Raw genomic sequence first — 15,116 nt, forward strand, 5'->3', positions numbered from 1 at the left:
CCATGTCCCAGAGTATATATCTTACTGAACTCAGACCATAGAGGACTCATCTGTGCCATTTTATAGCGTATGTGACAGCATAAGGCAGAGCCTTTCAGGCTACAACCCATAACCATAGGAGCTCCCGCGCAGTTGACTATGTTAAAATGGCGCTGCCCATGCTTAAACAGCCTTTTGGCCACTAGAGGCCTCTACCATTCTCTATAGCCTCTTTTATACCTGGTTCTAACATGCATCCTTTGTCTTGTCCTCCATTCTGATTGTGCCCACATTTTCAGATGGGGGTGTAGATGATTAAAAGACACATTTTGATCAGATTGTGATGTTCCTTGCCACCCCCAGAGGTAGTCAGGCATGCATTGTGCCTTAATATCTTACAAGTGTAGATGGGGAAAACATTTAAATAATTATTCCGTCTTCTAAAAACATTGACAGGATGCACCATCGACTTATGGCGTCAATATCTCTTTAAAAAAAATATTATTTTGAAAGAATAGCTGTTAAATCATTTGAGTACAGGGATGAACCAGGAACTTGTCAGCGGACGAATATGAGACACATTTTAATAGGCTTCAACCATGTGAAAATATGGGCACAATGAGAATGTGGACAAGATCAGGACAAAGGATGCATATTAGCGCCAGGTATAAACGAGGCTTACAACTCAGACCAAGCTGGGTCTGGCTTTTGAGAAATAGCATGGAATTACACTGAACAAAAATATAAATGCAATATCCAACAATTTCAAAGACATTACTGAGTTACAATTCATAAGGAAATCAGTCAATTGAAATAAATTAATTAGGCCCTAATCTATGGATTTCACATGACTGGGCAGGGGTGCAGGCATGGGTGGGCCTGGGAGAGCATAGGGGAGCCAGGCCCAGCGAATCAGAGAATTTGTTTTTTCCCAACAAAGGTGCTTTATTAGACAGAAATACTCCTCAGCACCCTTTCATTGCCACCAGCACAAGGTTCACCTGTGTAATGATCATGCTGTTTACTCAGCTTCTTGATATGCCACCCCTGTTAGGTGGATGGATTATCTTGGCAAAATGAGAAATGCTCACTAACAGGGATATAAACATTTGTGCACAAAATTTGAGAGAAATAATGGAACATTTCTGGAATTTTTTATTTCACCTCATGGGACGAACACTTTACATGTTGCATTTATATTTTTGTTCAGTGCATGATCCTTTGAAGTCAAGGTAAGTGGATAACTAAAATGTGATCTGTCTTATAAGTATCTACACCTCTGGCAGAAAAGTAGTTGGCACTAATTTATCTTCATTGATCCAGGAGAAGCATTGAAAGCAAGTTCCCCTTATTAAGCTACAGTGTAACCTTCAGTCATGTTCAACTTTGCAAATACGTGATGTAATGAAAGCCAGATGACCTTTGACTCCCTTAAAATATGTTATTTTTTTAAGATGCAATGGTGTGTTGAACGCTTGCTTTATTTGCTATGCTAGGCCCACAACTGTACACCAGGCAGTGGGAACGAGACTAGCTGAAACTATATGAACTTGGGCTGTCCTCGAAGTCCAGAGAGGTACTGATCAATGTACTCAATGTACTGGAACTTCAGCTTAGTAATACAGAAAAGTTTCTTAACACTCCAAATGGTACATAAGCAGTATTAGAGTCAACACACAGAAAAAAATCTCATTCTGTAAACAAAGTTTAATGTTAATCAATGCATGAGGTTTTCAACACGCTTTTCAGAAAATCATTTGATTTACTTAATACAAAGCAAACAAGCTAACAAAATAGAACCTGCATTTCCTACAAAAGAAAATGCATATAGTATGAAACCAGCCTAATATTGCAAGCACCAATTACATTTTCCCACTTGGACATATATACAGTATATATACACTCAAATGAAATACTGTAAGTACAGTTTGCAATCTCATTTTTTTTTAAGTATTGGAATGTGTGTCCTGTACTTATCTGTATTCCTGCAAAAAGTGCCTTCACAATGGCCTGAAGTCTTAAGTTAATTAACAAGGGGGAAAGAAATTGCTAATAGATTAAAAACTAGAAAAATAACCTTTAAAGTGTCATCGGGGCGAGGGGGTCTTCACAGCTGGGGCAGTTTGTCCACAGGGGTGTCGAATTTGAAGTCCGGGGGGAAGAGGTCAGCTGCACGGGGGTAGATGAGTCGGTACGACTGTCTGATTGTGACGTCTGCCACACCGGCGATGTCTCCAATCTCTGTCCAAAAAGGAAGAGGATTTGCAGAAATGACTACTGGTGCTTTAAGTCTTCAGACCATTGGTGATAATTGTGTTCTCAGAAATATGAGTTCCTGAACATTCAGAAACAGTTTGTGTGAGCTCTCAAGCCAGAAATACACGTGTGGACCACAAACGGCACACTGTTGTGCTGTTTTTCGTGCCTGAAATGTACTGAACCGTGTTTTAAAGTTTATAGACAAACACAAATAGTTCAGATTCAGCCCATCAAGAAGACCTTAAAAAGACAACCACCACCACTATCTCCACCATCCTCCCACCCACAACCTCACCTTTCTGGGTCTTCTTCTCAGCGGAGGCCTGGGAGGCCATGTAGATGGCAGCAGCGGCCACAGAGATGGGGCTCCTGCCGGGCACCAGGTCCTGCTCCACGGCCTTCCGGGCGATGTAGGTGGCCGCCATCTGCACCTGCTTCGGCAGGCCCAGGTTGGAGCAGAAGCGGGACATGAAGTCTCCGGTGGTGATGAGGTCCACGCTGGTCTCCAGGGCCTTGAGGATCAGTTTGAAGCAGCGGCCGATCTCCTTCTTGGAGATGCGGGACACGGCGCAGATCTCTGCGGGGCATGGATGACAACAAGGGAGTCATTAGTGAAACCTTCAGGGACATTTTAATAAGACATGCAAGAGAGAACATTTGAAAATGAAAATAAAAATCCCTGTTTCAGTCAGTTTTCCTCTGTTTGGTGCCCAATGAACATGATTCCAGGTCAATTTCATAACTGTGAAGTCTTGATTTAAGATTTGTAGCAACCGAAACAACCAGCACAAGCACTCACTCTGAGACGTTGCTTGGAACATGCTAATATGATCTTAAAACCATAGATGATATAGATGATTCGATATGTAATTCCATGCTCTAAACATCCTCTTTAGAGGAGCTCACCTTTAAACGTCCGAGGCACGCCCTCTTGTCTGCAGGCGATGTAAAGGCAGGCTGATGCGATGGCGTCGTTGGCCCGCCCCTTCAGGCTCTTCTGTTCATACACTTGCTTAAATAAGTTATTTGTTCGGTCCTGTGGGTCAACGACAACATTTACCCTCAGTTTGCTGTGAACAATCATATAGTTTAGTTCAGAGAAAACCTGCTAAAGAACTTGAGTTTTGGAAATAGATTAATCAGTTAGCTAGCTAGCTACTAGGTTCCACAAAAGCTAAACAACTGAAAGTAGAAGAGAGAACGGGACTCACTATGATGTTCCTTGGTAGGTTGATCCGGTCGGCCATGGTGGTAATCTCTTTGAAGGCGTTTAGCATGGCACGGTCTGAACTGCTCATGGTCCGCCGGTTCTGGTACTTGGAGTTGCCGAACTCGTCAAAACTAGCCGCGCCTGTTCCCTATGGTGACAACAGAATTGTTGGAACCATTGGTGATATAGACTTAGTACCTGGTAAATCTTACGACAATTAAGTATTTTATGGAAACCTATGGAACCTGATTAAGTCCATATCACACAAAAAAAGAGGAGCAGACATTTTATTTTCATTGAATTTCTTTGTCTGGCGCCACTAAGACCACAAACATAAAAATTGTTTTAAGCATCTTTCTCAGTAAGTGGTGACTATAGCTAGGTGGCAGGGCCTCTGTGCCAGTTGTGGCGCCAAGTAAGATGGCCAATGTGTGTACTTACCTTGCTGATCATGGTGGTCAAGTCTCCCCCGTTGAGGAGTGGGTTCTGGGCGTCGCCCACTCTAGACGGGTCTTTGGTGGCTTTCTCATTGGTGAAGGTCCTCCACTCTGAGCCGACGTCAATCACCCTGTCACCTGGGAAACCACACACATTACTGGGCCCCCGAGTGGCGCAGCGGTCTAAGTGCTAGAGGCGTCACTACAGACCCTGGTTCGATTCCAGGCTGTATCACAACCGGCCGTGATTGGGAGTCCCATAGGGCGGCGCACAATTGGCCCAGCGGCGTCCTTGTTAGGGTTTGGTCGGGGTTATGCCGTCATTGGAAATAAGAATTTGTTCTTAACCGACTTGCCTAGTTTAAAAAAAAGGTTAAATAAAAATCTACATGGGGCTAAGCTCAAATACGTTTAAACAACTTCCTTTCCACATTTACCTTACTTTATCTCCTTGAGCACTTACATGAAAACATAAAGGAGGTAAAAGCGATAAACATCAAGCACCCACTGTATTGATTTCACCATCATAGCATAATAGCGTGATGTATTGTTGTCCCTACTTTCCTGCCCTTTGTGCTGTTGTCTGTGCAAAATAATGTTTGTACCATGTGTTGTGCTGCTACCATGTTGTATTACTACCATGTTGTGTTGCTACCATGCTGTGTTTTCATGTGCTGCTGCCATGCTAGGTTGTTGTCTTAGGTCTCTCTTTGTGTAGTGTCGTGGTGTCTCTCTTGTCATGATGTGCGTATTGTACTATTTTATTTTATTTTTAATCCCACCCCTGTCCCCCCGCAGGACGCCTTTTTCCTTCTGGTAGGCCGTTTGTTCTTAACTGACTTGCCTTGTTAAATAAAATAACTTGGTGGAAGCATTATTTTATTTATTTAAGTCCTTCCTTTTGTGACAAAAAGAGAAGAGGATATTCAATATTAGGAAGGGAAGCGGTATTCAGTGACACTGGGACCAGGGCCAACACTTAATAAATGTAAATAAGAATAGTAACTACAGTTGAAATCGGAAGTTTACACTTAGGTTGGAGTCATTAAAACTCATTGTTCAACCACTCCACAAATTTCATGTAAACAAACTATAGTTTTGGCAAGATGGTTAGGACATCTACTTTGTGCATGACACAAGTCATTTTTCCAGCAATTGTTTATAGACAGATTATTTCACTTATAATTCACTGTATCACAATTCCAGTGGGTCAGAAGTTTACATACACTAAATTGACTGTGCCTTTAAACAGCGTTGAAAAGTCCAGAAAATGATGTCATGGCTTTAGAAGCTTCTGATAGGCTAATTGACATAATTTGAGCCAGTTGGAGGTGAACCTGTGGATGTATTTCAAGGCCTACCTTCAAACTCAGTGTCTCTTTTCTTGACATCATGGGAAGATCAAAAGAAATCAGCCAAGACCTCAGAAAAAAATGGTAGACCTCCACAAGTCTGGTTCATCCCTGGGAGCAATTTCCAAACGCCTGAAGGTACCACATTCGTCTGTACAAACAATAGTACGCAAGTATAAACACTATGGGACAATGCAGCCTTCATACCGCTCAGGAAGGAGATGCGTTCTGTCTCCTAGAGATGAACATACTTTGGTGCGAAAAGTGTAAATCAATCCCAGAACAACAGCAAAGGACCTTGTGAAGATGCTGGAGGAAACAGGTACAAAGGTATCTACATCCACAGTAAAACAAGTCCTATATCGACATAACCTGAAAGGCCGCTCTGCAAGGAAGAAGCCACTGCTCAAAAACCGCCATAAAAAAAGCCAGACTTCGGTTTGCAACTGCACATCGTACTTTTTTCAGAAATGTCCTCTGGTCTGATGAAACAGAAATAGAACTGTTTGGCAATAATGACCATCATTATGTTTGGAGGAAAAAGGGGGATGCTTGCAAGCCGATGAACACCATCCCAACTGTGAAGCACGGGGGTGGCAGCATCATGTTGTGGGGGTGCTTTGCTGCAGGAGGGACTGGTGCAATTCACAAAATAGATGGCATCATGAGGGTGGAAAATGATGTGAATATATTGAAGCAACATCTCAAGACATCAGTCAGGATGTTCAAGCTTGGTCGCAAATAGGTCTTCCAAATGGACAATGACCCCAAGCATACTTCCAAAGTTGTGGTAAAATGGCTTAAGGACAACAAAGTCAAGGTATTGGAGTGGCCATCACAACGCCCTGATCTCAATCCCATAGAACATTTGTGGGCGGAACTGAAAAGGCGTGTGCGAGCAAGGAGGCCTACAAACCTGACTCAGTTACACCAGTTCTGTCAGGAGGAATGGGACAAAATTCACCCAACTTATTGTGGGAAGCTTGAGGAAGGCTACCCGAAACGTTTAATCCAAATTAAACAATTTAAAGGCAATGCTACCAAATACTAATTGAGTGTATGTAAACTTCTGACCCACTGAGAATGTGATGAAAGAAATAAAAGCTGAAATAAATCATCACTCTCAACTATTATTCTGACATTTCACATTCTTAAAATAAAGTGGTGATCCTAACTGACCTAAAACAGGGGTTTTTAATAGGATTAAATGTCAGGAATTGTGAAAAACTGAGTTTAAATGTATTTGGCTAAGGTGTATGTAACTTCCGACTTCAACTGTAAATATGTATTCTGACCCGTTGCTATGAGACTCAGGTCCATCCTGTTTCCATGGATCATCCTTGAGATGTTTCTACAACTTGGAGTCCACCTGTGGACATGACTTGGAAAGGCACACACCGCACAGTTGACAGTGCATGTCAGAGCAAAAACCAAGCCATGAGGTCAAAGGAATTGTCCGTAGAGCTCCGAGACAGGATTGTGTTGAGGCACAGATCTGGGGAAGAGAACCAAAACATTTCTGCAGCATTGAAGGTCCCAAAGAACACAGTGATATCCATAATTCTTAAATGGAAGAAGTGTGGAACCACCAACACTCTTCTGGCAGCCCGGCCAAACCAAGCAATCGGTGGAGAAGGGCCTTGGTCAGGGAGGTGACCAAGAACCCGATGGTCACTCTTACAGAGCTCTAGACTTCCTCTGTGGAGATGGGAGAATCTTCCAGAAGGACAACCACCTCTGCAGCACTCCACCAATCAGGCCTTTATGGTAGAGTGGCCACACGGAAGACACACCTCAGTAAAAGACACAATAATTTTCCAAAAGGCACCTAAAGGATTCTCAGACCATGAGAAACAAGATTCTCTGGTCTGATGAAACCAAGATTGAACTTGTTGGCCTGAATGCCAAGCGTCACTTCTGGAGGAAACCTGGCACCATCCCTATGGTGAAGCATGGCTGTGGCAGCGTCATGCTGCCAGGATGTTTTTCAGCAGCAGGTACTGGGAGTCTAGTCAGGATCAAGGGAAAGATGAAAGGACCAAAGTGCAGAGAGATCCTTGATGAAAACCCAAGCTCCCGAGTGGGGCAGCGGTCTAAGCCATTGCATCTCAGTGCTAGAGAAGTCAGTACAGACCCTTGTTCGATCCTGGGCTGTATCACAACCGGCCATGATCGGGAATCCCATAGGGTGGTACACAATTGGCCCAGCGTCGTCCGGGTTAGGGGAGGGTTTGGCAGTCATTGTAAAATAAGAATTTGTTCTTAACTGACTTGCCAAGTTAAATAAAGGTTAACGACCCTAAGCACACAGCCAAGACAATGCAGGAGTGGCTTCGGGACAAGTCTGAATGTCCTTGAGTCGCCCAGCCAAAGCCAGGAACTTGATCCTGGTCGAACATCTCTGGAGAGACCTGAAAAGAGCTGTGCAGTGATGCTCCCCATCAAACCTGACAGAGTGTCAGAGAAGAATGGGAGAAACTCCCCAAATACAGGTATGCCAAGCTTGTAGCGTCATACCCAAGAAGACTCTGTAGGCTGTAATCGCTGCCAAAGGTGCTTCAACAAAGTACTGAGTAAAGGGTCTGAATACTTATGTAACTGTAATATTTCCGGTTTTTTTTATACATTTGCAAAAAATCTAAAAACATGTCTTTGCTTTGTCATTATGGGGTATTGTGTGTAGATTGATGAGAGGGGGGGGACAATTGAATCCATTTGAGAAAAAAGGCTATAACGGGGTCTGAATACTTTCCGAATGGGACTCAAAATGGGAGTCCCATAGGACTGTTACGTTCAGATAGAGCCCTGTAATGCAATCTGTTGCTCTAACTTGGGTGGCTTTTCCAAGGCCGTCTAAGGGAGGCGTGGACAGATTTGATTCTATTGCATCTTTGACATGATGTTATGTTTCTATCATTTCCTGGTATTATGCACTCTAGCTATGTAACAGGTCATACATGACGTCTTTAGTCCCCCTCTGCTCCCAATTTTTTTTTGTTTTACCCTTTCGTGTGTGTACTTTACTGTATTTATACTTTCGATATATCTTTTCAACATGAACAATTCAAAAATCGCTGGAGGACATCTGTAAGGGCCTTGCTGCTCAAGTTACATCACAAACAACAGCACAAACACATCACTCCCCCTGAACTAGAGGTTAGGACTGTGTCTGTAGAAGTGTAGGCCCAGAAGTTTAGAGTTTTAATGTCACGGGCACAAGTACAGTGAAATGCCTTTCTAAACCCAACAATCCAGCGATCAATATCAATGTAGTACTAACAAATAACATGAGGAAGAACAAAAACACACAAGAAATAAAGAAAATAAATAAGACAACGAGAAAGTAAGCGCTATATACAAGGTCAGTTCCAATACCATATAGAACAAACAACGTGTAGGAATACTGGAGTGATAGAGGTAGATACAGTGGGGCAAAAAAGTATTTAGTCAGCCACCAATTGTGCAAGTTGTCCCACTTAAAAAGATGAGAGAGGCCTGTAATTTTCATTATAGGTACACTTCAACTATGACAGACAAAATGAGAAGAAAAAAAATCCAGAAAATCACATTGTAGGATTTTTAATGAATTTATTTGCAAATTATGGTGGAAAATAAGTATTTGGTCACCTACAAACAAGCAAGATTTCTGGCTCTCACAGACCTGTAATTTCTTCTTTAAGAGGCTCCTCTGTCCTCCACTCGTTACCTGTATTAATGGCACCTGTTTGAACTTGTTATCAGTATGACGTTGAAGGAGAGTTTGTTGTCCCGGCACCACACTGCCAGGTCACTGACCACCTCCCGCCACCAGTGATCAGGCCTACCACCGTCGTGTCATCAGGAAACTTGATGTCGGAGTCGCAGTCGTGGGTGAACAGGGGGTGTTGAGGGTCACCGTGGGGTCAGTGTGGCGGCCGTGATGTTGCCTACCCTCACTATCTGGAGTCGGCCCGTCAGGAAGTCCAGGATCCAGTTGCAGAGGGAGGTGTTCAGTCCCAGGGTCCTAAGCTTGGTGACGAGCTTGGAGGGGATAATAGCGTTGAACGCTGAGCTGTAGTCAATGAACAGCATTCTCAAGTAGGTATTCCTCTTATTTAGGTGGGTGAGGGCAGTGTGGAGTGCAATTGAGATTGCGTCGTCTATGGATATGTTCGGGCGGTGTGCAAATTGGAGAGGGTCTAGGGTGTCTGGGATGATCGAGTTATTGTGTGCCATTACCAGCCTTTCAAAGCAATTCATGATTACAGATGTGAGTGCAACAGAGCGGTAGTCATTGTGGCATGAAGCCTTAGAGTTCTTGGGAACAGGAATGATGGTGGCCATCTTAAAACATGTGGGGATTACAGACTGGGACAAGGAGAGGTTGAAAATTACTGTGAATATGTCTGCCAGCTGATCTGCATATGCTCTGAGAAAGCACCCTGGAATACCATCCGGCCCCACAGCCTTGCGAGTGTTGACTTAATTAAAGACCTTACGTCGGCCTCAGAGAGTGAGATCACCCAGTCCTCTGGTTCGGTGGGGACTCTCACGCACGGTATGGTGTTGTTATTGTCGAAGCATGCATAAAATGCGTTGAGTTTGTCTAGTAGAGAGGCATCGTTGGGCAGATCACGTCTGGGTCTTCCTTTGTAATCCGTAACGGTCTGTCGCCCCTGCCACATGCGACGGAGCCTGTGTAATCTGATTCCACTTTATTCCTATATTGTCCTTTTGATCGTTTGACGACTCTACGGAGGTCGTAGGGGACTTCTTGCCCTTGTTCCTGTCCTCAGCCGTAGCATCAGGGTTGTCTGCGATGGCTCTATGTGCAGTAGCCCTGTCCTTTAGTTTAACGCCAACCTCTGTGTTACTCCAGGGACTTTTGATTGGGGAAACAGCGACCCTTCACTGTTGGGATGTCACCAATGCATTTCCTTATGAAGCCAGTGACAGAGGTGGTTAGCTCATCGGTGTTATAGGCGGAGTATCGGGACATATTCCAATCAGCGCTTGCAAAGCAATCCTGTAGCATAATCTCTGATTCTGATGACCGTTTCTCAATGGAACGAGTCACGGGTATTGTTTGAGCTTCTGCTTGCAAAAAGAAAGCAGGAGTCATGATCTGACTTGCCCGAATCGCGAACGAGGGAGGGCCTTGTATGCTTGCTTGTGGGTAGAGTAACAGTGGTCTAGGACTATCGCCCCTAGTGGCAAAGGAGACATGTTGATGGAAGTTGGGCATCACATGTCTTAATGACGTGGAATTATCAAGGCAGCCAGCTTCCGGATGTAAGTTTTCTTGCTTGTTTACAGCCTCGTACAGTTGGTTAAGTGCCAGCTTGTTAGATTTCATGTCCTGAGGTGGAATTTATACAACAGTCACGATAACAGCTGAAAACTCCCTCGGGAGGTAGAAGGTAGGCATTTGACAATCAGGTATTCCAAGACTTGTGAACAATGGGTCGAGACTACCACTGAGCTTGAGTCAGAACACCATTTGTTGTTGATTAAGAGGCTCATTGCTCCCCTCTCGATTTCCCTGACTCCACTGTCCTATCACCTCAGTTAATGGAGAATCCATCGAGTTGGATAGCCATGGGGAGTCTTGTCCGAAAGCAATGTTTTAAAAAAGCAGAAAATATTGCAGGTTCGAGGGAAAAAAGCTGAGAATATTGCAGGTTCGAGAGTCCCGTTGGTAGCAAAGCCGTGATCGGAGGTCATCCATCTTATTATCAATTGGCCAATAGAATGAAGGGAAGAGGTAGCCGGTTTTCCTTTCACCTTAATCTCGCCAGGATTTCCCCTAACATGCATCTAACACTGGCAATTTCTCTTGGGTTCCCCCTGAAAATTGGGTCAGAATTACAGAAAGAGCCCAGGGCAGATGAGTCACAGTTGAAGCCGGAATTGGGGTAAGTAACTGCTGATCCGATGTTCAAAAGTCCTTGTTGGTTATAAGAAAGCAAATTAGAGAAAATAAAGCACATAAGGCCTCTGTGTATGTTCTGTTACACTATTTACCTACTGCAAAGACCTCCTCCATACAGATAAGGCTTTGTGTCAGTCTGTTGACGGGTGTGCGTGCATGCGTGCGTGCATACGTGTATTACTATCCTCATGGGTACCGGAAATCCCTAACAGTCCCCACAAGGATAGTAAAACAAGGATAATTCTCTCTCATGGGGTCATTTTCCACAATCCAATGGCGACAAAGGCTATTTTAAGCGTATGGGTTAGGTTTAGGTTTTACAATAAGGGTTAGGTTTAGGGCTTAAGGTTAGGGAACACAGGATTTTGAATGGAAATACATTTTAGGTCCCCGCAAGGATAGTAAAACATATGCTATGTGTGTGCAGCCTATCACTCACCCACTACAAGGCCACACTCGGGGCAGATCATATCCCCTGCTCTGTAGTCTTCCACCAGCATGGCGTCTGGGTGGTTGGGGCACTGTACCTTAGGAAGGGTCAGGCCGTCTCCACTGCAAGTAAAGAATAGATCCCAGAGGTCAGCCAACAAGTGACCTCTCACCTTTGACCCTGCCTAGTGAGAGATAACCCACCACTGGGTGTGATTGTACTTATCTCCATAATGCTGGTTTACTGCCAAGGACATGGTATTACTTAACTCTATACACTTCAGTGAACACTGCACAGTTGATAAAGCCGATTGACACTGCTCAAGGTGAGGAAGTATGTTGTTTAGTTTGTTGGCAAATTATGATAATGATAGGGAAATCTTATAGGCCGTTTAAAATTGTACACAAATTGTGAAGCATGCCAGACTGTCCTTCCTTTAATCTGAGAAATATGAGGATCATATTTACCTTTAATAATATAAAAACAAAAGGCACTTCTGAAAATGACATACAATGTTGCAAAAGCAATTATGGCTGCCTGGTTTACAACAGTAACTGTTCAAAAGCATCAACACCAGTCATTATGTTACTTGTTTATTGATCGAATATTTATATGCATAGCAAGATAAATGGACTGGGGAGTAGGCATACTACAAGACTAATACAGAAAGCCACTGCAGCGATTGTGTCAACATAATGTAAATGAGTTTCCAACCTAAATTATGATTCTGTGGTGATGTGGTCAAAAAACGTTGGACAATGGGACCCAAAAAATGGGCTTCCAACGTTTCAGAAAATCATCCTCGACACCAATTCGGTTCTACAATACCAAAACATAACATTTAGCTAACGGACTTGGTGGCAACCTTTGGCTAGTGAAAAGTGAAAACAAGATATTTTGAGACAGCCAGTGAAATAAATTGCTGGTTAAACAACCCAATCAACTTGCCGTGTCCTTGTGACAATTTTCTATTCAATGGCTGAATGACTTCTCATGATTAAATCACTGTCTAGGTGTCCGTTGACACTCGGCTACTGTAAATACATTAATGTAGCTAGCAAATTGGATTTAGCCAGCTGAGCTGGCCAGACAACATCACCTTGCGAAGTTGCGACATCACCCATCCCTAAAAGCATTGCTTACTGACACTCGCGTTTGCATCATGATTAGGAAGTTAGATACCATGTTGCGCTACCTAACGTTATAACGGATGTTTACAAACAATATGATCACGTTGACATGATATACCATCGAGACAATGTGTAAAATTGTGATTTGATAACGTTAGTGTTTTTGGTAGGCTAGCGAAGGTTAGCTAAAAGTCAGTAATGGACATTCCGGCGGCTATGATGGAAAACACTTAGAAACAAGCGTCTCTCCGTGTTAATCGCCATCACCACCCATTGATCAATAACTTTCACTTTCCCATATGAAAAGACACTGATGCAAAACACAGAAAACAGCTTGGGATACATATTGTACACACCGGCTTGTTGATGCCATGTTCGCTAGCTACTTCTTTATAACGCGAACAATGGCTTCTTCTACCTTTTATATATGTATTTTTTTCGGCCCACGTGGTTAAATGATGACGGAAGGGCAAAAGGTTCAAACTTAAAAAAGCGATTAAAATATGAGGACGGGATGTAGGCTACTTGTAAAAGTATAATATACTGTCACAGATCAATGCTTTTGACACTTCAAAATTGATCAAATTTACTCACTGAGCATAACATGGAAGTGAATAAAGATAATCAAGTGTAACCAAAAGGTGAAACCATTTAAACAAACTTGTGGATTTTTGTGTGTTTGTGTCTCTCAAACTTTATAAAGAAAAAGTCATCTTATTATTACATGCTGGGTTATTTTTGCAATGAATACTAGCCAACACGTCTTCAAGCTGGGCAGCTGGAACAAATCCCCCAGCCCTGTTTCCATCAGAGATTAATATTTCCACTTGCCAGCCACTAAAGAAAAAAAGCACTTACATGCTGGGTTATGTGTACCGTGTTGCCTACATGGGAAAACATCATTGGAAAACGTGCTCAAACAACAATGGTAGACATAACCTTACTTAACCCCATTCAACAAACTGACTCAACTCTGAGCAGCCAATACAGCAGTCTCACTTTGTAAGAGCCGTAGCAGACAGGCCTGTCTATGAAGCTGTCAGAGGCGGCATTGTCTCTGTGTGCCAGCCTGTGCCCCTATCCTCGTGCTAGTCTAGGACTGTATTGCCTTGATTCTCTTTCACTGACACAACCCCTGTACTATTGACCTCAAAATCTCTGGTTGGACGACAGAGAATTTAAAGAGAAATCAAATGTTTCACAAATCATTTATGACTGTATTACAATGACTGTGGCATGCACCTTGAGCTGTTTGGATTACATTGATTAATGGATTACATTGCCATAAATAAACAAGCCTTGTCAGCAGCACATATTTTATTCAATTGCACGATGTCCAATGACATTGAAGACTAGTAGGAGGTGAATAGAATTATTCTCCTTTCACCTGTAAGACAACAGCAGGTGGAGCTAAATCCAAAAATGTCAGATACGGCCATTATTAAAGGCTCTTTCAGGCTTTCAAATGCTAAATACTAAATCACATTATTATTGTACTCAAGGCTCATGATGAATTAACATACAGAATGAATCTATATCAATTATGTAAAGATTCTTTCCTCTGAATATCTGAGATTCTCAAAGGAAAGGCAAGATCTGCCAGATCTTACAACACCAGGACGCCTGGATATGTATTTTACGTGTCAGCTGACCACATCACATTGTTCACGTGCTTGTCGGAACTAGTGCCACGATCAACCACGTGGCATATGTTATAGCAATCTGTCAGTCGATGACACAGTCAATGACGTGGAACCATTGGTTGATGCAAGCAACACACTAGTGACACATTAGTGACACACTAGTGATGATGTCACACTAATGGCGATGTGTCATCCTGGTGAGCAATCTCATCCAACTGTGGGTAATGCTGCCAGCACTGTTGGTGTGAGTCCCTGAGTCCCATCTGAGCACAATGGTTATTATCTCATCTGCACTGATAAACACAAACAACACTCTCAATGAGTCACACAGAACACCATACAGCTAGACAGTATATGGCAAGTGGTACCGGAGCGCCAAGTCTAGGTCCAAGAGGCTTCTTAACCGCTTCTACCCCCAAGAGATAAGACTCCTGAACATCTAATCAAATGGCTACCCAGACTATTTGCATTGCCCCCCCCCACACACCTTTTTTACACTGCTGCTACTCTCTGTTATTATCTATGCATAGTCACTTTAATAACTCTACCTACATGTACATATTACCTCAATTACCTTGACTAACCGGTGCCCCCGCACATTGACTCTGTACCGGTACCCCCTGTATATGGCCTCGCTTTTGTTATTTTACTGCTGCTCTTTAATGATTTGTTACTTTTATTTCTTATTCTTATATTTATTTGTAAGTTTATTATATATATATTTTAACTGCATTGTTGGTTTGGGCTTGTAAGTAATCATTTCAC

General features: G+C 43.0%; 1 protein-coding gene across 1 annotated transcript; it reads right to left on the reverse strand.

Annotated features, from left to right (window-relative positions):
- Positions 1-1,666: 1,666 nt before the first annotated feature.
- On the reverse strand, positions 1,667-13,172 carry LOC112260274 (transcription initiation factor IIB). The gene is made up of 7 exons (XM_024435248.2): positions 13,065-13,172; positions 11,588-11,700; positions 3,890-4,023; positions 3,450-3,596; positions 3,145-3,274; positions 2,534-2,815; positions 1,667-2,220 (listed from the first exon to the last, which is right to left on the reverse strand). The coding sequence occupies exons 1-7, from the start codon at positions 13,079-13,081 to the stop codon at positions 2,087-2,089; spliced, it is 957 nt and encodes a 318-aa protein (XP_024291016.1). The 5' UTR covers positions 13,082-13,172; the 3' UTR covers positions 1,667-2,086.
- Positions 13,173-15,116: the final 1,944 nt, after the last annotated feature.

Source organism: Oncorhynchus tshawytscha, linkage group LG10 (assembly GCF_018296145.1).
Source record: "Oncorhynchus tshawytscha isolate Ot180627B linkage group LG10, Otsh_v2.0, whole genome shotgun sequence".
Lineage (NCBI taxonomy): Eukaryota > Metazoa > Chordata > Actinopteri > Salmoniformes > Salmonidae > Oncorhynchus > Oncorhynchus tshawytscha.

What these genes read in the sequence shown, in the direction of transcription:
- LOC112260274 (XM_024435248.2), bottom strand. An exon ending in CGAGTGTGGCCTTGTAGTGG is followed by an intron (nt 4,024 to 11,587) that starts GTGAGTGATAGG and finishes GTGGTTTCCCAG; the next exon opens with GTGACAGGGTGATTGACGTC. An exon ending in CGTGCCTCGGACGTTTAAAG is followed by an intron (nt 2,816 to 3,144) that starts GTGAGCTCCTCT and finishes CATGCCCCGCAG; the next exon opens with AGATCTGCGCCGTGTCCCGC.